Source organism: Pseudorca crassidens, chromosome 10 (assembly GCF_039906515.1).
Source record: "Pseudorca crassidens isolate mPseCra1 chromosome 10, mPseCra1.hap1, whole genome shotgun sequence".
Lineage (NCBI taxonomy): Eukaryota > Metazoa > Chordata > Mammalia > Artiodactyla > Delphinidae > Pseudorca > Pseudorca crassidens.
In genome coordinates, this window is record NC_090305.1 from 71384203 (window position 1) to 71411353 (window position 27151).

General features: G+C 38.0%; 1 protein-coding gene across 24 annotated transcripts in view; it reads right to left on the reverse strand.

Annotated features, from left to right (window-relative positions):
* Positions 1-27151, reverse strand: part of PBRM1 (polybromo 1) — a 101733-nt gene that overhangs the window by 40331 nt on the left and 34251 nt on the right. For 12 of the 24 annotated variants that reach the window (XM_067754692.1, XM_067754688.1, XM_067754687.1 and 9 more), the window contains 8 exons: positions 24567-24780; positions 22027-22168; positions 21409-21506; positions 19261-19305; positions 15318-15594; positions 12726-12831; positions 8826-9468; positions 5163-5374 (listed from right to left, as the gene is read on the reverse strand). In XM_067754692.1, coding sequence (XP_067610793.1) covers positions 5163-5374; positions 8826-9468; positions 12726-12831; positions 15318-15594; positions 19261-19305; positions 21409-21506; positions 22027-22168; positions 24567-24780 — 1737 coding nt within the window. Of the gene's footprint in view, positions 1-5162; positions 5375-8825; positions 9469-12725; positions 12832-15317; positions 15595-19260; positions 19306-20197; positions 20219-21408; positions 21507-22026; positions 22169-24566; positions 24781-27151 lie in introns of those variants that run through there. The other 12 variants (XM_067754702.1, XM_067754691.1, XM_067754701.1 and 9 more) reach the window with 2 other exon arrangements.

The window sequence follows — 27151 nt, forward strand, 5'->3', positions numbered from 1 at the left end:
AATTAATACACCATACAATTCATCTATTTACAGTGCACAGTTCGGGCTTCTCTGGTGGCGCAGTGGGTGAGGGTCTGCCTGCTGATGCAGGGGACACGGGTTCGTGCCCCGGTGTGGGAAGATCCCACATGCCACGGAGCGGCTGGGCCCGTGAGCCATGGCTGCTGAGCCTGCGCGTCAGGAGCCTGTGCTCCGCAACGGGAGAGGCCACAACAGTGAGAGGCCCGCGTACAGCAAAATAAATAAATAAATAAATAAAGTGCACACTTCGGCACTTCCATAGTGGTGCAGTGGTTAAGAATGCACCTGCCAATGCAGGGTACACAGATTCAATCCCTGATCCGGGAAGATCCCACATGCCACGGAGCAACTAAGCCCGTGTGCCGCAACTACTGAGCCCATGTGCCACAACTACTGAAGCCTGTGTGCCTAGAGCCCGTGCTCCACAACAAACAGAATCCCCCACGATGAGAAGCCCGCACACCACAACGAAGAGTAGTCTCCGCTCGCCGCAATCAGAGAAAGCCCGTGTGCAGCAGCAAAGACCCAACACAGCCAAAAATTAACGAATTTTTTTAAAAGTGCAAAATTCAATGGTTTTTGGTATACTACATTAATTTTTAAAAATTGTGGTAAGATATATATCACATAAAATTCACCATTTTTCGACGATTTTTAAAAAATAAATTTACTTATTTTATTTTTGGCTGCGTGGGGTCTTTGTTGCTGCACGTGGGCTTTCTCTAGTTGCAGCGAGCAGGGGCTACTCTTCGTTGCGGTGCGTGGGCTTCTTATTGTGGTGGCTTCTCTTGTGTGGAGCATGGGCTCTAGGCACGTTGGGCTTCAGTAATTGTGGCTCGCGGGCTCTAGAGCACAGGCTCAGTAGTTGTGGCACACGGGCTTAGTTGCTCCGCGGCATGTGGGATCTTCACTGACCAGGGCTCAAACCCGTGCCCCCTGCACTGGCAGGCGGATTCTTAACCACTGCGCCATCAGGGAAGCTCTGGACGATTTTTAAGTGTATAATTCAGTGGCATTAATTATACTCACAATGTTGTGTAACCATAACCACTATTTCCAAAACTTTTTCTTTAATCCAAACAGAAACTCTGTAATCATTAAATAATAACTCCTTATCTTTCTTACGCACAGCCTGGTAACCTTTAATCTACTTTGTCTCTCCATGAATTTGGTATTCTAGGTACCTCATATACGTGAAATCACACAGCATCTGTCCTTTTGTGCCTGGCTTATTTCAGATAGCATAATATTTTCAAGGTTCATCCACCTTGTAGTATGTATTAGAACTTCTTTACTTTTATGGCTGAATAATATTCCACTGTATGTAAATACTGCATTTTGTTTATCCATTCATCTGTGATGGATACTTGGGTTGTTTCTGTCTTCTGACTATTATGAATAATGCTGCTATGAACATTGGTATACAAGTATCTGCTTGAGTCCCTGGTTTCAGTTCTTTTGGATACATACCTAGGAGCAGAACTTATTGATCATATAGTAATGAAATGTTTAGCTTTTAAACAAATTGCCAAACTGTTTTCCATAGTGGCTGCACCACTTTACATTTCCACCAGCAATTTATGAGGGTTCCAATTTCTCCACATGTTCACCAACACTTGTATCTTTTTTTTTTTGTTGCATAAGTTATCCTAAAGGGTGTGAAGTGGTATCTCACAGTAATTTTCATTTTCATTCCCCTAATGACGTTGAACATTAATTTTCATGTGCTTATGGCCATTTCTATAATTTCTTTGAGGATATATCTATTCAAATCTTTTGCCCACATTTGAATTGTGTTGTTTGGTTGTTGTTGAACTGTAGGAGTCCTTTGCATATTCTGGATACTAGACCGTTATCAGATATAATGATTTGTGAATATTTTCTTTAACTGTGGGTATGCCATATTTTTAATTTCCAAGAAATTTTCTGTTCTGCAAATGTTCACTTTTTATGGCTTTCTGTTCTTGTTTTATGGATACAGTAGCTTGTCATCTCTCTGAAGGTCCAGTTAGTTGGTTTTTAAAAAAAATTTTCTCCTGCTACCTTCAATTTCTTTGTTTCTTCCAAGTTCCATTTTTTGTTTTGCTCTCTATTTTAACATCTTAGAGAGTTTTCCCTTAAATATTTGGTCCCATTTAAATAAACATCTGCTTCTATTTAAAAGTAAAACACTTGGGCTTCCCTGGTGGCGCAGTGGTTAAGAGTCTGCCTGCCGATGCAGGGGACACGGGTTCGTGCCCGGGTCCGGGAAGATCCCACGTGCCGTGGAGCGGCTGGGCCCGTGAGCCATGGCCGCTGAGCCTGCGCATCCGGAGCCTGTGCTCCGCAACGGGAGAGGCCACAACAGTGAGAGGCCCGCATACTGCAAAAAAAAAAAAAAGTAAAACACTTTAGGGACTTCCCTGGTGGTCCAGTGATTAAGATGCTGTGCTTCCAGTGCAGGGGGCGTGGGTCTGACCCTGGTCTGGGAACTAAGATCCCACATGCTGTGTGGTGCAGCCAAGAAAAAAAAAAAAAAGAAACAAAAGTAAAACGCTTTAAAAAGCTGACTGGAAGCTCTCCATGCATACATAGAGCTGGATGGATTTCACTGAGGACCAGATGTTATCTTTAGATCCCCACTGCCTGGTCCATTTCTCAAGAGAAGAATCTTCTGTCTCAAAATTAAAAACCTGGGACTTTCCTGGTGGCACAGTGGTGGAGAATCCGCCTGCCAATGCAGGGGACACGGGTTCGAGCCCTGGTCTGGGAAGATCCCACATGCCGCGGAGCAACTAAGCCCGTGTGCCACAGCTACTGAGCCTGCACTCTAGAGCCTGCAAGCCACAGCTATTGAGCCCACGTGCCGCAACTACTGAAGGCCGCACACCTAGAGCCCGCGCTCTGCAACAAGAAAAGCCAACGCAATGAGAAGCCCATGCACAGCAACAAAGAGTTGCCCCCGCTTGCCACAACTAGAGAAAGCCCGCATGCAACAAGACCCAACACAGCCAAAAAAAAAAAAAAAAAAAAAAAAAAGAACTTGGTATGATTTCAATCCTTTAAAATTTTTTAAACTTTTATGACCCAGCACATGGTCCATTCTAGACAATGTTCCATGTACACTCTAAAAGAATGTGTATTCTGCAGTCATTGGGTATAGTGTTTTACACGTCAGTCAAGTCAAGCTAGTTGACAGTCCTTGTCCTAGAGCTCAGGTTGCCGTAAGAACACCCACCATAAATGGGGTGGCTTAAACAATAAACATCCATTTCTCACAGTTCTGGAGGCAGATTTGGTGTCTGGTGAGGGTCCACTTCCTGGTTCATAAACAGTTGTCTTCTCACTCTTCATCCCCTTACAACAGCACCAATTCCACTGTAGTGGCTCCACTCCCATGACTGCATCCAAACCTAATTACATCCTAAAGGCCCCATCTCCAAATACCAACATACTGGAGGCTACAACATACAAATTTTGGTGGGAGACACAACATTCAGTCTACAGCAATCTTATTTAAGTCATACTTTTGCCAATTTTTGGTCTAGTTAGTCTGTCATTTGCTGAGAAAGGTGTATTGAGACTATAACTGTTAACTATTTCTCTTCAATTCTGTCAGTTTTTGCTTCATGTATTTTGGGGCTCCACTGTTAGGTGCATACACGTTTATAAGTATTATACGTTCTTGACTCTTTTAACATTATAAAATGTCCCCCTTCAACTCTAGTAATATTTCTTAAAGTATTTGTCTGATTAATATAGTCACTCCAACTCACTATGGTTACTATTTCCATGGTATATCTTTTCCCTTCATTTTCCTTTCAACCTATTTGTGTCCAAATCTAAATGAATCTCTTATAGACAGTATACAGTTGGATCTTACTTTTAAAATTCAGTCTGATAACCAATGCATTTTGAATGGAGTGTTTAGTCTATTCACAGTATGTAATTACTGATATGATTGAATTCAAGTCTGCCATTTTGCTATTTTTTTTGTCTTATTTTTTTGTTCCTTTTTTCCTCCTTTACTACCCTCTTTTGTGTTAAGCAAGTATTTCTGGCATATCATTTTAATTCCTGTATTGACTTTTTCTCTTTGTTATTACTGGTATTACAATATGCATCTTTAACTTGTCACCATCTATTTCAGGTTAACAGTGATTTAGTTTCATTCAATATTGCAACTTTGCTCCAATGCAGCTCCATTCCTTTGTGCTAGTTGTGTCACATATATACTTCCATAAACGTTATAAAGTTAACAATAGTGTTATTATTCCTTTACTCAATCTAATGTTTGGAAAGTTATATATTCTAGGTATTTATGTGAATTCTAACTTTTTCAGAAACGATTAAATTTCAAATAAAAGTTCCTCCTTTCAAATATTTCTAAATTCTGGCAAGTGACTCAATTTTTAGGTTGATACAATTAAAATAAAAATTTCCTCCTAGTTATGTGGTTCAACCAAAATATCATCTACTTGGGGACTTCCCTGGTGGTCCAGTGGTTAAGAATCCGCCTTCCAATGCAGGGAACACGGGTTCGATCTCTCATCGGGGAACTAAGATCGCACATGCTGTGGGGCAACTAAGCTTGCATGCGGCAGCTACAGAGCCCACGTGCTCTGGAGCCTGCGTACCCCAACTAGAGAAAAGCCCACGCACCGCAACGAAAGATCCTGCGTGCCGCAACTAAGACCCAACACAGCCATAAATAAATAAATAAATAAATAATTTGAAACAAAAACAAAATATAATCTACTTACCTGGCTGAGTCCATATGAGGACAGCCATGCTGTTGAACAATGGGGCAGAAACTTTATGCACTGCTGAGAATGCTCTCTAGGCCCAGCTGTGCCCCTTAGGTTTTTATCTACCAATAGTATTAAGAGGTATTTAGCTTCCACACTTGTGAATTAATTAACTCTGTTCTTGAAATACTAGAATAACAGCTGTGTCACGTATAACTTCCAACCATTTCCAGTCTGATGAACAAATTGATAGTGACAAAAACATTTCCCATCTTACCACGTCTGTTTTGAAAGAGCCAACACCCTGAGTCTTCATTTACACAAACAGGACTCTGCTCCACAGGTAATTATAAGACCAGCTAGGACAGATCATAATAATGTTTCTTCATATTTAATAAAATGAAAGAAACTAACCTCTTTTTTCTTCTTCTCGTTTTAGTTTATCTTCCTCTATTTCTTTCGGTAGTTTTTCCTTTTTCTCTTTCTCCACATCATTATGTAAATGTTTTGTGGTATAGCTGAGTGCTGGTGAAAGAAGGATCTCTCCATTTTTGCAGAGTTCATCACGAATTTTAATAAAAAACTGCTGAAGTTCTACCGCATCCTCATATATTTCAGAATCTGTCCTATAATAGCATTAAGAGTATTCACTGACACACAAGCTGCTTCTTTTAAGCACCCTGCTTATATGTTAAAGCATTCTATGAAATGCTTCTTTAATGCATTAATTGATATAATGGTAACTTCTGTGCAGTTCTAATAAGGCTATCTCCTTAAAATTTGTTAGAACAGAATCTGAAGTGTAATTTTACCTTGGTGAGCCTCATGCTCACCAGTTTCCTTTTCCTTGAGGCTCACTCCTTGTACAGCTCATGTAAAAGGAAAGGCCTCATACAGCTTCCTGGGGAGAAACATAGCATGTTCATTAGCTGATTTTGGCAACAGAAGGGGGTTGCCACAGTCAGGGACTATACTAAGGCTCCACACCATGTGCAGTACTTACTTGCATCTAATCTTTGAATTAAGTTTTACTTTCTCTTAGTTAAGGGACCAACACACTGTATAAGGTATTAACAAAAGATTTAGCCCATTTTCTTCTTTTTGGATCTATATCATGGTTGCTTAGGCTGGTAGGACTCCATGAATATTTGAACCTAAACTGCCAAATCCTAAGGGCATCGTAAAATGGTTACAGGCCTCAGAGTCAGCGTTCATGTTAGTTTCCCAGAAATAACTACATAATTCTGGGGAATCACCAGAGGCAACATAGTGAAAGATAGAAAAAAAATTATCTGTGTCATACTGAAAACTTTTAAAAGATTCTTTCACCATTTATAAAATGAGAGGATTGGGCAAAATGAATTCAGAATTTAGACTCAGAGAAATTCTATTACTACTTCTATTAATATTACTATTCTAGTAATAGAAATTCTATTACTATTACTATTTCTAATCCACTGTTGGTCTGAGGAAGGAAGATAATTCTATTAACTAAGAATATCAGGGTCTAAAAAATTATGCACAAAGGTAACCAGAGACAAAGACTTATTAGCAGCAGTCATGGAGACATTCTGGTCAGGCTAGTGTGGATGGTGTAGCAAGCCCAGTCAGCTGTTTGCTGATACGGATCACTAGAGCATCAAACTTGAACGAAGCCTCCAGAATGCTTCTCACCAGCAAAGGTGAACTGGCAATCTAAAACACTGCCAATAACAACCTAAATGGATGTTTCAAGAAAGATTCTAAAATCTTTTCAGGTTATAGAAATGCTAACACTTGTAGGAAAGCAATAAAAATAAAACTGGCCAAGGGAAAAAAACTCCTAGGGCACTATTTTGATGCCTATTTTCTGAACAGAGACTTCTGAAGACTGTTCGCTTGAAATTAATTTTACAAGAGCTTACAATTTTAAGTATAAAATTAAAACTGAAAACACTTTTGATAATCCACATTACAATGAAAGGGCAGATTCATAATTCCATCATGTGCTCAGAACAGTGTGTAATTTATAAAACTTACAAATTGTTTAGTTCTGGGTTTTTCCATTTAATATTTTCAGACCTTGGTTGACCTCGAGTAACAAACTGCAGAAAGTGAAACCGTTGGTAAAAAGGGGAATACTGTAAAGTCACCTTGGACTCTACCTCCTAGGCCTCAAAAGCAAAAACTAACCATGTCAACAATGCTAGAAGCAAAAGAGCTCATTGCCTAGAGATACAAATCTGCTTAATTCTTAAAATAATCATGTCATCTATACAAGAAACAAAGTTGCTAGTCATCTATATAAGAAACAAAAGTTGCTAATAATCTAAGAGACAAGTCTATTTTGGAAGACTCACAGAACTAACCCCAAGATATACTGGGGGTAAGGTAGGGGGGCAGGGAGGAGAGGAGTGACTTTAGACTTAAGGACTATTTAAGTAAACTGTGAATAAGAGTGGAACTCTAAGCTCCATGAGAGCAGGGTTCGTCTGTTTTGTCTACTGGTATATACCAAGTATCCAGAACATTCTCATAACTGGTAGTCACTCAATAAACATTTGTTGAATAAATGAAAACAAATAAATGAATGCAGATTTTGACTACAATATGTCCCTCCATATTTCTCTTTATTTCTATCTGCACTGTTGAAGAATAAGGACCATTTACTAAATGTGTCACTCAAGGGCCTCTCCAATCTGACCCCAACTCCACGTGTCTCTTGAACACACTATATTCATTTCCTAACCCTATACCTTTACTCATACCACTTACCTTATCTGAATCCCACCCATTTTCCCATTTTTCTCTGACATCTCATGCCTTTTTAGAACTCTAACGCAGTTCCTTTACTCCACCATCTTTTACTAAATATCAAGTTGTTAAACGTTATCTCATGCCTGGAATTATTTTTCCCTAAGCATAGGGGCTATCCCAATTGTCAGACTTCAAGCGCTTAGAGCACACAGCTCAAGTCTTATCATCCCTGGCTGTGATAAGGGATGACTGGCGTCTTGGTGACTGGCTCAGCAGTGGCTCTCTACAGTGGGGAACAAGATGAGCCAAGCCACTTACTAGTTGTGTGACTTTGGCAATGTATTTCTCTCTGTCGTGTACATCTTCGTATAAAAATTAGGAAGATTATCACCTACCTAGAATGGCTATTATAAGGGTTAGAGATTATGTACATGAAGTACTTAGCATGGTGCTTTACAAAGGGCAGGCGCTCAACAGGAACATCAAACATTACATTACTTTTAATTTTTCTTTCAAGATCCAGAGCAAACCCAGGCTTCACAGATTCCTCAGCTGGAATCACCCCATGCTCAGTGACTAAAGGTCTAGCTCTCAGCATGATAGACTATAAGCTCCAGGAAGGTAGGGTTTGTATTTTGAACTTTTTATATTCCCCCCAAGTGACCTCAAGAGCATATAGAAGACACACTGTAATTGCTGAACTGAAACTGTTTTCACAGCTGAGTATATACTATTGTTGTGTGGCAAATATACAGCACAGATCAAAATTAGAAGGGAATTTAAGTTTGATGGAAATTTAAATTTGATTTCTTCTTCTTTTAGAACATTTAATGTCTACAGAATGAACTTAAAAGTGACGAATCTGAGATTAAAAAGAAGCCCTTTTAGATATCTGAAATGACAATCAAATTTAAATCAGTCTAACCTCAGATCAGTATCTTAGAGCTATTTTAATTTATTTAAAGCATGCTTGCATTGAACTCAAACTTTAAAAGGAAATCATATTACAATTTCTAATTGAAAGCATTTTATCCATTAAAAATACATGTTCTACAAAAGGCTATATTTTAAAAGTTTATGTTTTTCAACAGATCTTCAATTTTGTCTCATTCCTTCCCCTCATTGGCCCTACTCTAGACAATTTAGTAGTGTGCCTTTTCTCCTTCACAGACTATACTTATACTTGCTCTCTATAAGTTTTGGCTAATTAAAATTCAAAATAGCACCCCATCAACTGTAATCATGTACCTATGCTGAAATAGCACATCAAAGCAAAATTCTTTCTTCTGTTTTACATTAAATGTCACATCTTCTCAAAAGGAAATGGTTTTGAAAACATACCGATTCATCCTTCTTGCCCTCTCCAATACTTCAAACATATGCTCTTGAAATAAATCGAGCCGCCGGTAGCGATTATTTTCAACATTCTTCCTAATTATGTCAAAAGTAAGAGGAGGTTTGTTTGGAAAACTGGGATCCACAGCAGGAATTTCTGCTAGGGAATCACTGTAGCATCTTCCTTCATCATCCTGATGACTCATGACTGACACAAAAAGATTATGGATAAGCTCCTGAATCAGCAAGGTTACATTTGGGACATGAGAGTCCTCATCTCCTTCTAGGTCTCTCCGAGTTTCAAGCAGGACTTTGTGTAGGACAAGGGCATCTTTGTAGATCAAAGACTCGGGCTCATTGTATGTACAGGCATTGTTAAACATCATGACGAAGTCCTCAACCATGGAGTCTATATCTTGGTATTTGTTGGCCATCATGTGGCTTCGAATTTTTTCCATGTCCATGGGTTTTTTAATGGTCAAATAGTAGTCAGGCAGCTCAGATCTGGAGGGAAGCCTCAGAAATATGGCACTGAGGCGGCGACCCCTCTTATCAGTATAGTTCTTTACAGCTTCATAGACTTCATTTAGTTTCTGCTGCATTGGAGTCATATATTTTGATTTTTTAGGAGAAATACCGCTCTTCCTACCTAAAGAAAGATTTATATTAAATGGATAAAATAAACTATATGAACCTAAATTTGTAAAAAGTTGGTAGCATAACCACAAGGAAGGGACTATTCCAAGTGATTTATAAAACACAGTAATTAGTATATTTCTAGTGAAACATACCCTATCAACAAAGAAAGAACTAGAAAAACTGTTTTCACTACTCATATTTTTGGTGGGAGAGTAAGTACTATTATGTTGAGATAGTTGTGAATAAGGTAGAATAAAGGAAATGAGTAGCTATGTGACACTCTAACTCCATCTCCTATGGTATCCTTGAGAACTGAGATTTTCATCAAGGGAGAAAAAGAGATCAAGATGTTAAAACAGAGGACACTGAATAAAAACCTTGTGGCCTTGAATCTCAACTGGGAGTATCAGTATGAACTTAAGATGTATTTTCTCTTTAAATATAAAATACACACACACAAAATTTCTTAGCTCTGTCCACTGAAAATTCTAGAAACAGTGACCAACCCAGTTGCAGTATACCCCTATATAATTTTGACTATAAAGACTATAGCTCTGGAATACTGATTTCAAATACTAATGTTAGTAGCTCTTTGGCAAATGGCTAATTCCTAGTCTATACAAGATGAGCCTGGTATAGCTTGAAACACTAGACAGTAAAGAATCTACCAATGACTTCTTACCATGGTCAGGTCAAAAGACCATAGCAGGAAAAAAAATAAAAAAAAAAAAGACCATAGCAGCCAGTTTGGGACAACGTAAATATCAACAAGAACCATAATTGCAATGGGTTATAAAACTCAGCAATATGTTTAAATCTAGTAGTTCTTAATGATAAATAAAAACAAACAAACAAACAATAGGGTAGATGTTGCAGGACTTTAGTAAACCAATGCATTATTTTCTTTGTATTTCATTATTTTGAAAACTGGTAAATAAAAGGGGAAAAAAAATCTAGCTTTTATCCTTTCAAAAACCAAACAATATATACAAACAAACAAAAAAACCATACCACTGGGTAACCAAACACTGGATGAGGCAAAGTTTATTTATATAGAAGTATTCCAGTTAGTAAATGAGCAAGGAATGATAAAACTAAACTATCACTATCTAACAGCTCTTCAATGAATTAAGCATCAATAGCTATTAACATAATTTAAAGAAACAACCAGATATTACGTGTCACCTGATGGAAGACACTATATCACCTCTGAAGTCAGTTTCTGTGTCAAAGGGAGGGGAGAATCAAATTTAAATCTAAATCTGATCGACTACCAATTTATAGGAACTAAAAACGACAAAAGAACACGTGAAACTACAGCAAAGGGACACAATTAGCAAAACCTAGACTGTGGGAAACTACAGTACAAATAATTTCTTCAACAAACTGCAAGGGAAAAAAAGAGAGGGAGGGGAATTTATAGATTAAAAGAACCATCAATCAAATGCAATGTGTGGACCTTATTTGCCAAGTTGAAACTGAATCTAATCAAGCCTTTAAAGTTAACTTCCATTTATGAGAAATAAGGGAAATAAAGGAAAAAGTTAACTGACATCACAAGGAAGTGAACTAACTAATCCAGAACTTTGGACTGCACAATAAAGTGACCAGGTTTCTAGAGTTAATGGCATGAGGATAAAAAAAGGAGGGGGACTCCTCTAAACTATGAGTTTAAGGACAAAATAATCAAATGTAATATATAGAACTTAATTAGATCCTGATTTGAAGAAACCAACTATAAATATACATTTGTGAGACAATCAGTAAAATCTGAAAATTTTTCAGGTATTAGATGAAACCAAGAAACTCCTAATTTTGTTAGGTGTGACAATGACTTCATGGCTATTTAAGAAAATATCTGCGTATTTTAGAGATGCATAATGAACTATGTAGAAATAAAATCACATGATTGGATTTGGCTTAAAATAATTCAGAACAAAGAAAAAAGAAGGAAAAAAGGGAAGACAGGAAATAAGTATGGCAGAATCTTGATAAATGCTGAGTAACAGGTATATACAGGGATTCACTGTACTGTTCTTTATACTTATATATGTTTTGAATTTTTCATAAAATTGAGAAATGAAAAAATTAACATTGCATGTTAAAATCTCCTTTCCCTGAACTTAAAGAAAAATGTATTTATATATATTTAGATAGTTACTGTTAAAGTATCTATCTGTCATTAGTTTCCTAACTCAACTTGTATAATGAATTCTAGTTTTAAAAGGCATTATATCCCTATAAATTAGAAGGTTTTCGTTTCTGCAAACCTTCTGTGTGCTTTTACAATTCCATGAAGAGATAAATGAATGGCATGACAAAAAGGAATGATCACTTAGCAATAAATCATACCCAAAGCTATTGTAAATTCAGTTTACAGTCATTTCATATAAAAAAATCAGGGTCTGTTTGTTTTTTCCCTTTTCAGCAAATACGACTCTAAAGAATATTTGACACCACCACTGTCATTTGCTTGGTATTTATTTTACTTATATATTTTAAATAAGGCAGAAACCTCTTCTTTAGCCCAATGGTACTAATTGTTTTTGCTGTCTCTCTTCTCTCTCACAGTTTTCAACCAAACAACCATCCACAGACTACGCTCAAAAGACAGCCAAGGGCTTCCCTGGTGGCGCAGTGGTTGAGAGTCCGCCTGCCGATGCAGGGGACATGGGTTGGTGCCCCGGTCCGGGAAGATCCCACATGCCATGGAGCGGCTGGGCCCGTGAGACATGGCCGCTGAGCCTGCGTGTCCGGAGCCTGTGCTCCGCAACGGGAGAGGCCACGACAGTGAGAGGCCCACGAACCACAAAAAAAAAAAAAAAAAAAAGACAGCCAAGTTAACTTACAGTACAGTGGCTAGACATCTCTAACCTCTCAAATTCTGTCTAGGAGGAACTACTGGGACTAATCTTTAATTCTAATAATCAGCAAACAAACATACAAAAAAAAATAAAATAGAATAAAATCTGCCACTATACTCTTCCAGGCATCACATGTAGAAAAAATATCTATTCTTACTATTTAACATTTACAAAATGTCCACTGCATTCAAGAAAGCAAAACCTTTGACATTATATTCTTCTATTCCTCACATGCTTTTATGTTTACTTAAAATACAGAAGACAGTGCTTAAAAGGAAGCAAGAAACTCCATGCTGTAGTACAAGTTCAATTATATTCACCAATTAATTAAATATTATTTCAGTAAATCAGCAATTTATCCTTGATGGACTGAACTGAACAATGAAGTGTGAGGCTGCCTTACTCAGTTTGAGTTTGGGAGAAGCCATGTCATCATCATCAGGCAGTGGGCCCAGCTCTTTCCTTTTATCCTTGAGTAACTTCTCCAGGATGTGCGCATCATTGTACACCTATATTTAATTACAAATATAATTAAAATTATTTTTTAAGAAGCTTTCCACTGAAGTATAATATACATCCATAAAGAAGTTTTAAAAACATAGGATAGTTGAGAACTAAAGAAATAAAGCCTGAGATCACTACAGAGCAACAAAATCACACCTCCATGGGGTGGGCCTCAGCCTCAACTGGTTTGTTGTTTAAAGTTTTCCAGGTGACTCTAATGTACACCCATGCAGGCTAAAGTTTGAGAACTACTGTACTAGAATCATTGCAAGTTTTTGCAGAAGTTCTGAAATATATTTACGTGTGTTGTTTCTTCATAAATCTCTCTTGCACTGGACCCTCAAGGTAGCCAGACTTAGCTCAATGGAAATTAAAAATTAAAAACATCTGATAGTTGGAGAGAACCATCTCAAACATTAGAAGGGATTTAACACCAGTGTGCGTTCACAGCCTGGAATCTGATTTGTGAAAAGCAACAATCCCTGCTGAGGCTCTCTCTCTATGAAGACTGGGCCAAAGGTGGTAACACAGAGCCAAGGACAAGGTTACGCACCCAACTGTTTTGCTCCCACAGCTGCCTCCTCCCACTCCCCCCACAAAGGCTCTCCTCCCTGACTGCCCCAGAGCAGAGGGGCTGAGGGAATAACTGACCTCTCTTCTTTGGCAACCTCTCGTAAGGGTGGCTTTTTTCTTTATCAGTGGCAGACAAGTGGCACATTGGCCAATGACACTGAGGACAGTGTAAACTCCTATGACAGAGAGAACCATTTCTTTGATCACAAGCACCCTCAGTGCCTACTTCATTTTATATTGAAATGTAATAGTATAAGAAAGGAAATAAACAATTTGAAAATGTACTTTTATTTCTGGGAGATTTAAAGTAGATAAAGAAAACTCAGAAAAGATCTATGTACCCCAATACATGTTCACTGCAGCATTATTTACAATAGCCAAGATAAGGAAACAATCTAAGCATCCATCAATGGATGAATGGATAAAGAAAATGTCACACGCACACAGGAGTATTATTCAGCCATAAAAAAAAATGAAATCTTGCCATTTGAGACAACGTGGATGAATATTGAGGGCATTATGCTAAGTGAAATAAGTTAAGATGGAGAAAGACAAATACTGTATGATCTCACTTATATGGAATCTAAAAACAGCCCCCTCCAAAAAAAACCCCCAAGCTCATAGATATGGAGAACAGATTGGTGGCTGCCTGAGGTGGGGGTGGGGGACGGGCAAAACGAATGAAGGAGATAAAAGGTACAAGCTTCCAGTTATAAAATAAATAAGTCATGGGGATGTAATGTATGGTGACTATAGTTAGTAATACTGTATTGCATATTTGAAAGTTGCTAAGAGAATAGATCTCAAAAGTTCTTATCACAAGAAAAAAAATTTGTAACTACATATGGTGATGGATGTTAACTAGACTTACTGCAGTGATCATTTTGCAATATATAAATATCAAATCTCTATGTTGTACACTTGAAACATGTCACTTATACCTCAATTTAAAAAATTAAGTAGGGCTTCCCTGGTGGCGCAGTGGTTGAGAGTCCACCTGCCGATGCAGGGGACACGGGTTCGTGCCCCGGTCCGGGAAGATCCCACATGCCGCGGAGCGGCTGGGCCCGTGAGTCACGGCCGCTGAGCCTGCGTGTCCGGAGCCTGTGCTCCGCAGCGGGAGAGGCCACAACAGTGAGAGGCCCGCGTACCACAAAAAAAAAAAAAATTAAGTAAAGGACATGAAATAGAAAAAAATATGAAAGGAAGAATGTATCTTAGCTTTACTGACAAAGAACTGAAAATCAAGATGCTTCATAACAAACTCAATTATTCAAAGGTGCATTACTGGGAATACCCTGATATTTATATAATTATACAATTTTCTAGACTATCCTTAGAGAAGTATGGCTACTGCGGATAGTAATAATAAAATTATGATGAAAGATTTTATTGTCCTTGGCTTTCATTTGAGTGTTTGAATACCAGGCACTGTGCTACATGCTCTGTAAATATTATCTCATTTAAATCCTATAATAACCCTGATGCAAGTACTGCTATTATCTCCACTTTACAGATGAGGCTCAGAAAAGATAAGTTACTTACACAGGGATTGGCAGAGCAGGATTCAAATTCAAATGTCAGATTACACTTGACGCTCTGGATCCATGGATATGGAATCCATGGGATTCGCAGGGTTGACTGTACTATGCCATTTTATATAAGAGACTTGAGCATCTGTGGATTTTGGTATCCGCAGGGGTCCCGGAACCAACTCCCCACCCCTGATACTGAGGGACAACTGTACAGGGTATAAACTTTTAACCTTTACAGTGTCCTGCCTCCCATTTTAAATAATTAAGAAAAGACAAAATATTAAGCTAGTCACTGAGAAGGGCAACCTAAGTTAGGCCTCTAGACCTGGTCTCTCAAGATCAAAAGAAAATGTACCTACTCCAGGATTCCCACACATCCTCACCTGGGAGCCCTCCTCGTTGTAGTGCCTGGCATTCCGGAACATCAGCTTCATGTCTTCTATCATTCCCTCTTCCCCTGCATATTTGTCATTGCGGATGTTATGTTCAATTATTTTCAAGTCCATTGGCTCCAAGATGATTTTATAATAATCAGGATAGTCCTTTTTGGATGGTTTAACCATAAATAGATCACAAAGTCTTCTGCCTGAACCTGGCTCACGAGCTTCAAGAACAACATTGAACAAGATTTTCATTCGCTGCTTTCGAATGTTCTTTTTACTGTTGAGGGGGAAGGGAGAAAAGGGGGAAAATGAGAACAGGTTCAGTTTTCTTGATACAAGGATGAACATGAAATAAAACAAATTAATCTTGTGGGCAGGTGCTTCATGATTATAATGTATTGATTATGTATGGCACAAACACAGTAAACATGCTGGAAGCTATAAGCAAATATTAGGAAAATTTTCAAAATAGTTAAAACATAATGACTCTGGCAGGAGCACCCCCCAAGAACACCAGGCAAACGTGTTTCGAATATTTATGAAATGCAATGCTTGAAAAAAGATCTTGTCTAATGTCAAAGAAAATGAAATTCTGTTATCAACTGAAATATATTTTTTAAGAACAGAGCAGAAGTGGAATAAAACTGCTGATTCCCTACTAACAGTTCTCCCTTAAACAAACAAACAAACACAAAGAGAAGTGTCCCATCTCCTATGACAACCACTCCTGAACACCTGCATATCCTGAGGGGATGATGTGAGAGGAAGAACTCTCTCAGTCCAGGACTTTAGCAAGTAAATAATAAAAGGGGAATGCAGGACAAAGCTCCAACATTACAGAGCTCCACATCTGAGCAGAGATTAGAACACAGATGACTTTAGCCTTCAAGAAGCCTATTAAGAAAAATTTCAGAACCTGAATTTGATATCACAGAATTTGGTAACTGGTCTAATAACTGAAATTTACTGCTTTAGGACTTGTAACACTTATAGTATCCTTTCTCCATTTGTATCATTCACTTCAAGAGAGTGATATGTAACTGGTTTCCATCCTCAAAGGCAAGCAAAACTTTTGTCATTAGGGTCAAACAATCTTCTCTGAACTAATCCAGTTTTGTTATTTTGTTTACATTTTTCCAGATCCTTATATTGCCTTTGAGACCAAGACCCACAGGCCCATTACTTTTAATCTGACTGCCAGAAAAAACTCAGAGCTAAACTTCATATTCTTTTATAACTGTATTAGCTTGGGTGGCTGGTATATTTACTTTATCCTTTTCCAATATGATGTTGAACCTTATTATATCCACACTTTTGAAAGTAACTTTGAAAGACAGCTACCATATTTCCCTATGTGATACTTTCTGGTTACTGTTTTCAATGTCACTTTGATTTTTAGATTCTTCTTTAAACCCCTCTATTCATCCTCTCTTCCTCCCTCAGATTAGTAACTATAAACTTTGTTCACTCTTCCCTATTTTGGGAAAGGTGCATAAAATTAAATCCCAGACCTTGTAACTGGCATACTCATTCTTTTTTAATCAGCACCTGTGAAGCTACTTCGATAAAATACATCTTAAGGGGGTTCAAAACCAAGGTTGTTTGTCATTATGCACTTAAGGGTGCCACACTTAAGGGGATGTCAATTCAGGTCACAGACACATAATAAATATACAGTTTTAGAAGTTTACAGGAGATGGGCCATAATTGGTTCTGTGCTAACAAAATCAGTATATTACAGCAATTTTCCAATAAATGAAAGTCAAGAGAAATGGGTGCTTTTTCTAATTTGCATGAAGATTATGAGCTAGTAGGGGCTTCGCTCTGAATCCCTGATTTTCCAGGACCACCACCTGACCCTTAAACCCAGCCTAAAACACTGAAATCAATGTCACTTTTTGCCTCTCTTAGTTTATCACTAAGTCCTAGAGGACCTCCATAGCGCTTCTAGATCTAATCTTTCCTTTTAATTTTTCATGCCATGGTGTTAGTCCTAACCTTCATAGTTTGTGGCTGACCACTTTCTCAAATGTCCTTATCATTATTCTTCCTATGAAGCTATTATTTATTATGTATTTGTATTTGGATATACACACAAGATTCCTATTTATAGTTACAGCTAACACTTCTACCACATGCCAGGGACTGTGCTAAGCACTATCATTTAAACTTCAAACTCTGAGAACCAGGTACAATTATTATCCCAACTTTGCAGATATAAAAACAGAGGCTTAGAGACCCAGGTGAATACCTAAGGCCATAAAGTGACTAATCAGAACTGAGACTTGAATCAGCTGATAATCACCAGACTGCTTTTATCATGCAACTGGATGATAAAAACTTAGCTCTTACCAAGGGCCTCTCTAATCAAAGTCAACCCTGCTCATAGGCTTCAAAGTCTCCCAGCATTTAATTTAACTCCCTGGCCCTAGACCTTCAGTGGTGCCTGCTGTGAAGCTAAGTAAACCCAAAGGTTCTTTCTTTTACAAGGCTTTCTATATTTCATCTTCAAGTCTTCAAGGACTTTTTTACTCACCTTTTTAAGGAGTTTCCCAGACTAGTAACATCTGACTAAAAACAAAATGAAATCTACCATGTCTTGATGCCAGCAGGAAATACTGGCAGAAAATAATCAGAGTGAGTACATTTAGTGAGTATTCACTGCATCCAGGCCCAGTTCCATGGGCTTTAAACATACTAAGCAATCAGGTCTTCACAGCAATCCTATGCAGGTAATGTCATCAACCCCTTTTTCAGATGAGGAAATTGAGATGAGGCTCAGAACACAGCTGATAAGAACAACTGGGATTTGAACTTGGGCAGTTAAGGCTCTAGTGCTCGGGGTTGTAACACTACTCCACCATGCCCCACATTTCTTTCTTCTACTACTACCCAGAACCAGTGCCATATACTATGAATGATATAAAAGAAATACAATCCATTGTCTTTTCCTTAAATTTACTATCTAAGAAAACTTTTCTTAAGGAAAATATTAGGAAGAAGATAATAATACAGTAATTTTGTAGAGTGGACTGCATATGGTAGCAACATAAAGATAACTTTAAAACATCTAACTTTTAAGAAAAAGCATGATAGGGAAATCACATTTCCTAAAGCTATTTGGGCAATCACAGAACACTTCCATACAATTATACAACTGTGTACCTTAAACAATTATTTTACTACAGAGATCACACATAAGTTCATTTCTTTTTAGCCTGCCTCTTTTCCTGGCCAATAAATTCCTGGAAGGTAGAGGTGATGACTAAACGTTCTCCTTTATGACCTGTGAGCAGAGTCTGGTGTTCTGCAAACAACTGACACTCCATGAATGCCAGATGGCAAAGGTGAAAATAAAAGCACCACACAATGATTACTAGGACCATAACATGGCAACTTATGGGCTGTTTTTAAAAATCATAAGTAACATGCAAAAGAATGGATGCTTTTAAAGAAATAAAACATGGACAAGATCAGAGACTGAAGAATGTATTTATGCTCAAGAAGCAGTAACCCAACGCAATGGTGCCAACATAGACTGACATCACTTGGATTGTCAACACTGATTATAATCCCTCCACCATCCCCCAATCTGTAAAAGACAATCAGCACCCGCCAGCTCCTGGACACTGGCAATGCTACCATATTCTCAGCCTCTCCACCTCTGCTGCAGAAGCACAGCCACAATGACTGCTGTGGGGGCTTACTGCCCCTGGCAAAGCTGGCAACAAATTACAGCTCCTGAATATACCTAGGCTAATTCTCATTTTACTAACTACACTTCTAAACTGTACTGCTTTCTTTACTCATAAAATAAACTGGCATCCAAATAAAAACCATTATTCACATGCTTAAGGCTGCACTTTTCACCTAATCAGTACTGACCACGCCATAAAAGTTACAGTTTAAAAAATATGTTTATGCATAAAAAAGGACTGCACACCTGGATAGCCTCCTGAGACCCAACATCTCACTGTCAAGAGTGTTCCTGGGAAAGCAGAAACAAACATTACATGTGAAGAGAAACAAAACAAGCAACATTGGAGGTCATGTACAAACCAAATATGGTTGAGAAAAAAGAGGATTATTCAATCCAAAGGATAAAAGGTTTTAAGAATACTTGGAACATTTCAACATGGAAGATAGCAGGTGGATTTTTGGGTAGAGGGTTTGGGGAGAAGAATACATTCCCAGAATGAAGAGAACATACCCGCAGTAATTCTTCTCACAATCTTTGATATGAAAAAAATAAGGCAAAGACAGAATCATACACAATACTTAGGAGTCAAGTCAAGTGGTACTTGAAAACTTGGCCCTGACTTCTCTGGATAAGCTTAACTTAACCTACTAGGCTGTCATGTTTGCCTGAATTCTGGAGAAGTCTGTTTCTTATTACCAAAACCTTTTAACATAACTACCTTCTAAAAGGCTGGTTATGTTACTTCCTTTGTCACAGTCCAAAGTATAGGACTTGCTTCTGTCAACCTCTTAATGTGTGCTCATGCCTGTATTTCAAACCCAGATATGTTATTTTATTGCTTTAACTATGATTTATATTTGTTCTTCTCTTACTTGTATTTTTCACTTCATTAAACAAAACACTTCCTAAGAAACCTGTGCACAAAAAGACTTTTGGTCTAAAGTAGGATTTTATTATTTCAAGAACATAATGCTTTTCTTTTTATGGGAGGTTTTAGAATAATAACTTTCATTTAATCTATTTGGGTTGTCCCACAAAGTACAAGCCACAGATATTTTTTTAAGGCTCTGGCCTGGGCTAATGCGTCCTTGGAACTGTTTTCTTAACACTCAACTAGTTTAAGATCTCTCTCTTCATTCAGTGTTGGCACTAACTGTACCATCACTTTTGCCTCCATTACCTTCTTTTGCCTGAGAAGTTTTTATCTTTGATTGGTGACTGATCTGGAAAACACAGGTGATGCTGTAGTAGTTATATAATTACACTCAAAGATGTTCTTGATTTGATGCCTCTGATCTGGTTTCACATTTTTCCTCCGTTGTCCCTGGTATAACAAGGAATTAAGAACTTGGAAGGATGAAATTCATAGGCCAGTAATGGAGGAGACTCACATCTCAGGGCACACCAATCAATTTAGTTACCTTGGTATAGCATAGCAAAGTTATTTTCAAAGCTAGAAAAAATTTCCCAAATGTTATTTATAGGGAAAGACAAGACAGCTTGTCTTTTCTAAACCACCTTTTAAAATCCTCAGGTCTCAGTGGATCTACTAATACATGAACAGAACTGTATTAATAGTTACTAATGATTTCTTCACTCAATTTTGAACCTGTCAAGCCCTGCTATTAGTGATGGACCTTATTCCTTGTTTAAGGTATCCTCCCTGCTGTTACAAAGATGGTGAGACAGTTAAGGCTGAAGAAGAATATGGTGTTCCACAAAGATCAGGCCAGAGAAACTCCATGTGGGAGGCACAGACAAGAGATGGTCTTGCATGATTCTTTACAGGAGTCCAGCTTCAGAATCTCACAGTAAGGCCCCCCTCCATAAAACCCATGAGAAAAAGGAAGGGTTAGGGAAGTTGACAGAAAGGTTAGAAAGAAAAGAAAACCAAATATCTAGCTTAACCTTTTATGAACTACAAGAAGTTATGACTTGGTATTTTACAATCTGACATTCTTAAAATGGCAAATAAAGATCAGATTAACAAGGAAAAAGAAATGGGTAAGAATAATGACTTACTTCACTACAGTGGTAGTACTGATTTTTTTTTTTTTTTGTAATTCACCATGTAGAAGTTACCTAAATTAGATTTAAGGGGCATTCTTAAATGCCACGTTAAAACAAAATAACCTGGACAGCAAAAAGAATAACATGTTTTGCCAAGCTACATAAGTAGTTATTTTTATCTATGTTATCTAAAGCCAATATAGTACAAAAAAAAGCACTAATCATACAATTTACAAATGAATTTTTAAATGTTATAAAATAGTTAAAGCTTATAAGATAATTCATACTTGACAGCTTAAAGAAACATTTTTCTGCACTTAAATCTAAAACAAAATAAAAAGAAACTGAGAAGATGTCTCCAGCTATAAGAAGAGTATCTACCTTTTTCTTTTGGCACTACCAGTATCAGAGGTTGCTGAAGAAATCATGCTGTCTCCATCCTCAATGTCATCTCTCCTGGCAAGCTCCTTCTTCTTTGCCTAAAACAGAGCAGACCCTGGGAGTCAAGCTCACTCTGCCGAACACTTCTAGAATATATAAATATTAAAAGACCCATGGCCTCAGATGCACTCCAAGGTGTGCTCTCCGAAAGGATTCAATAAACTCATGGACACTGTATAATGATTAATTAGCCTTAAGATGTCCCTTCTCCTAGGACCCTTCTCCTACCATAACAGAAACAGTCTAGAACCAAAGAAATAAAACCTAAATGACAGAATATCATCTGTGATTAGAGGGAAACTTCCTGACATCCCTAAAATTACTCCCCAGGGACAAATCCCTTCTTCTTCCACTCACAAAGCTAAACCAGTCTAAACTATTATTTCTACTCTACATGGTCCTGAAAACTCTTAAAAACATATTCAGCAGTACTTGTGGCTGAAATGAATGATGTGATATTGCTGGAGGGAAATCACGTATCTTAAAAAAACACACTCAAAATGTGTAAGATTATTTCAATTATACATACAACAACTTAGCAAAACCAAGAAATCATACCTGCATGACTTGTTGCAGTTTTAGAACTCGCTTGTAGATGGCTGAGTTGGGAACATTATAGCGTTTGGCATTTTCAAACATTAAATTCAGATCACACTCCAAATGATCTAAAGTTTCATATTCTTGATTCTTTAGCTTTGTTCTGTGAAAGACAAACACATGGCTAGAATCTTCCATTATGAAAATTATGCAACACACTTCCTGAAAGTCCAGTGCAAAAATCCTGACAAGCACTACAAGGTATCTTTACCAGTGATACTGATTAGAGGCCTAGAAGTGACAATTTCAAAATACAGAGTGAAGAGGCAAAAGCACCGTTTAGACAATATGACAATTTAACTGAAAATCCAAAAGAATAAAACATTACAAGAAGTAATAAGAGAACCTAGTAAGGTGGTCAATTACAAAGCAAACATATTAGCAAAAATCCTGTTAGTGGCTAACATGCAAACCCTAGGAAGAGATAAAAATCAGGGAGGTTTTAAGCTACCTTAATGAAGAATCATGGTGATCTACACATTTTAGAAAATAAGAGGCCATTCCACTTGATGAGGGTTAAAGAAAAGAGAAAGTATTGGCAACTCCATGAAGGAGCGTTTAGAATAATACACATTTAACCTCCAGGCGAGCTGCATATGGGCAATGAAGAGCGGTCCTTTTTGTTTTTTGGCTGCGCTGTGCAGCTTGCGGGATCTTAGTTCCCCAACCAGGGATTGAACCCGGTCCCGGCAGTGAAAGCGCTGAGTCCTAACCACTGGACCGCCGAGGAATTCCCTGAAGAGCAGTCTTAAGATGATAAATGAGAGGCAGATATGTCAGAGTCCCTTCACTCCTCCTCCTCCAATACAAACATTTGTAATTAATTACGATAGCTTAATATTGAGGTTTTTACTTACCCTAAGTCTTAAGAATTCCAATAGCTGTCTCAAACACTAAGGCTATTACTAACACCAACTCTCATAAAGTCGCTATACAAAGTAAGGCTTATGTTAGAAAAGTCTAACTTGGAAGACGGCTGCAGGCAGGTGACTGGGCTGGCTGAGGATTTGCCTTCTTTTGAACTAATCTACTTAATTAGACTGAATTTTAAAAGACTGAGGGAGAAAAGAAACTAAGGACAAAAATCAATTAAAAAGGAACCTCTTAACATCTACAAGACTGTCACCATCCTTTCCAAGGCAAAGAGTACAAAAAACAAATTTCTAGTCCATTTTCTTAATGAAAGGCAGCCTTAATTTCCATGTTATTATTCATTTTTATTTTATTTTTTGGCCATGCCACATGGCATGTGGGATCTTTAGTTCCCCAACCAGGGTTCGAACCCGTGCCCCTGCAATGGAAGTGCCAACTCTTAATCACTGGACCGCCAGGGAAGTCCCTCCATGTTATTTTTAAGAAGGCCAAATAAACTAATTTTCTATAACCTACTCGTGTCCAAAACCTCTGAAGTTTGGATTAAATTAAAAACACCATAAACTTTACTGATCAAATAAGGAAAACAGACGTTACAAATGCAAAACCACAAAACATACGTTAGGCAACCTTATTCCTAGAATCCAGCAAGTACAAGGATTTTAATTCCTACTGTATGGAAAGCTAGTTATCTGCCATGAAAACATTATTTAAACACCAGCTTACTCTGACCTTGCCCATCTAAGGTAATTTTACTTGCGTCTTGCCTCTATCTGGGTATACTACAAAACCTAACCCACATTGTAAGAGTCACAAAACAAAATATTTTATAACACTAATTTATTTCCTACTATTGTTAATGATATTGTGGTGGTTCAAGTATTTTGTCTGGCTGAATTCCCAATGATCATTTTAACATTTTCTAAACAGAAAAGGGAAACCATGATGAACCATCTCTCAGGTACTGTTTCAGCTAATGAGTTCTCTAAGAGCTGACAATGCTTATTCTGGAGATTTAACTACAGATACAAAATTTAAATGCAGATAAACTGTTGTAATTAAAATATTAATAAAAGGTGTAAGAAGAGAAATTCTTGCACAGTTATAAGAAAACGAACAGTTAAATTCTGAGCTGCATGACTTTTTTTTTTTTTTTTTTTTGTGGTACGCGGGCCTCTCACTGTTGTGGCCTCTCCCGTTGTGGAGCACAGGCTCCGGACGCGCAGGCTCAGCGGCCATGGCTCGCGGGCCTAGCCGCTCCGTGGCATGTGGGATCTTCCTGGACTGGGGCACGAATCCGTGTCCCCTGCATCGGCAGGCAGACTCTCAACCACTGCGCCACCAGGGAAGCCCTGCATGACTTTTTATAATTCATAATCTGACACAAAAATGCCTAGCTGGGATATCTTTTATTTGCCTCTTGACTCTACTGCAGTACAAAGAACATCATTTGTAGTTAATCAAATTTATTTCTCATTTTTACATAAGAGTGATAGTTAAGCACACTTTAGACATGTGAAAAACATTTTTACCTTTATTATCTTTATCCATTTTAGAAAGGAAGATACATGTGCAGGCTCAATCACAAGAAAATAGATTTATACTGAGTAATGTAGAAGATATCTTACCTGATCTGTTGTAGTGATATGGGCATTTTAATTTGCTGATAATAATCAGGGTATTTTTTCTTTGAAGGCAAATGGAAAAAAGGTTCAGCTATTAGCTGCCCTTGGTTATTCCGACAGCTCCTAACTGTGTCGTAAAGCTGATAAAAAGGATTTGAAACATCCATAAATGAAGTAATGCTCTCTGCTTCCGACTCTCCTTCTTCATAACGTGCAGCTACAAAGACATAAAAGATATTTATAAGGGACAGCAGAAACTAACACAACACTGTAAAGCAATTATACTCCAATAAAGATGTTAAAAAAAAAGATATTTATAAGGGGAAGAAACAAACATTTTTTTAAGCTCGTTTAACAACCTTCCAGATTATGCTATATGTATGTTTAAGAATACTGTTTTGTATGTTTGAGAATACTTGTTTTAAAAGAATAGTCTCTAGGCTTCATACAGATGCTGTTAGTAATGCTTAGTAAAATTGTTATGTTTACTCAGAGAAATGTTACACAGAAATAGAATAGAATGTTACATGGTAAAAGTTATACCATCTTTAAAAGATTACAAAATAGTTTCTCTGCCATCTTCTGAGACTCCTTGCTTATGTGTGCTTGGACAAGAAAAGGAGCAAGTAGCCATTCTCAGATCTCAGAACTAAAGTGACAGCATGTAGCTTAGGATAGTATAAATATAGACGGGGCTGATACTGACAGATGTGATTTAGCTTTAAGTCTCTTTGACTTTGCCCCACTGATCTATAGCATCCCTTAGGAATGATGTTTTCCTTTATTGAGAAAATTTTCAGGTAGAAGCTAATCATAAGAACACCAAAACAAAACATGTAATCACTTCTACAGAAATACAAAATATATTGCTTATTTCTCTGAACTCTTAAACAGTATATAACGACCTGATTAAAATGTTTTCTTAAGGGATCAGGATAACCAAAATCACTATGTGTTCCCATGTTAAGTATGATAATCACTTATTAAGTACTTAGTTATTTATTAAGAGCTTGATAAGCACCACCCTCAGGAAATCCTAACATCACCACACAGAACAGGTATTGTCATTTCTTTTCCAAATGAGAAAACTGGGTATGAGGAGCTGATGACTGGCCAAAGTCAGCTAGCCTGTAGAGCAGTTGAGAAGGGATTTGGATTTAAGTCATGGAGCTAGAAGACAGAATTTGAAACTATGTAGTCTTTTCTGACTCCATTACCTAGAATCTTTTCATAAAGCTCTTGCACATCTTTTATTGAATTTAAACCTAGGTATATGTTTTATTGCTACTATAAACTGTATCTTCTTAAAAAATTACATTTTCTTTTTATGGCTGATTCCGGAAATGAAGATTTTTTTTTTCTTTTCTCTCCTTTTTTTTGTGGCTGTGCTGGGTCTTCGTTGCTGCACGCGGGCTTTTCTCTAGTAACGGTGAGCTGGAGCTACTCTTCATCACGATGCGCGGGCTTCTCATTGCGGTGGCTTCTCTTGTGGAGCAGGGCTCTAGGCGCGCGAGCTTCAGTTGCAGCACGCGGGTTCAGTAGCTGCGGCACGCGGGCCCCAGAGCACGTGGGCTTCAGTAGCTGTGGCGTGCAGGCTTAGTAGTTGTGTCGTGTGGGCTCTAGAGCATGCGGGCTAGGTAGCTGTGGCGCACGGGCTCAGTAGTTGTGGCGCACAGGCTTGGTTGCCCTGCAGCATGTGGGATCTTCCTGGACCAGGGATTGAACCTGTGTCTCCTACATTGGGAGACGGATTCTTAACCTCTGGACCACCAGGGAAGTCCGAAGTAGATTTCTGTATAATAATCTTACATTAGCATTTTATTATTCTTATTAATTCTAATAATTTATCTGTAGTATTTTTTTTAATTTTTATTTATTATTTTTGGCTGTGTTGGGTCTTCGTTTCTGTGCGAGGGCTTTCTCTAGTTGCAGCGAGCAGGGGCCACTCTTCATCGCGGTGCGTGGGCCTCTCACTGTTGCGGCCTCTCTTGTTGTGGAGCATAGGCTCCAGACGCGCAGGCTCAGTAGTTGTGGCTCACGGGTCTAGTTGCTCTGTGGCATGTGGGATCTTCCCAGACCAGGGCTCGAACCCGTGTCCCCTGCATTGGCAGGCAGATTCTCAACCATTGCGCCACCAGGGAAGCCCCGTCTGTAGTTTTTTAACTAGAAAACTCAAAAAATAATCTATCAACTGCAATCCTTATAAATCCTTCTTTTCTGATCCTTATAACTTCACTGTTATCAGTGTATGCTGGCTAGTACTTTGACCAAGAGGTAACAACATTCTTAACTTTGTTTCTTATGGTAGGGGGAATGCTACAAATACTTCTCCAATGAAAATGGAGGTGCCCTGTATCAAGTTAGGAAAGATCCCCTTCTATTCTTAGTTTGCTAAGCTTTTATCATGAATGGGAACTGAAGCATTAATCAAATGCATTTGCTAAGCCAATAGTACGGTTTTGCTCCTTTAATCTACCAATGTAGTGAATAATACTTTTTTCTAATGTTGAACTAACATTACATTCACATTACATTACATTTATTCCTGGAATAAACCCAATTGTGTTATCATGTATTATCTTTCATAT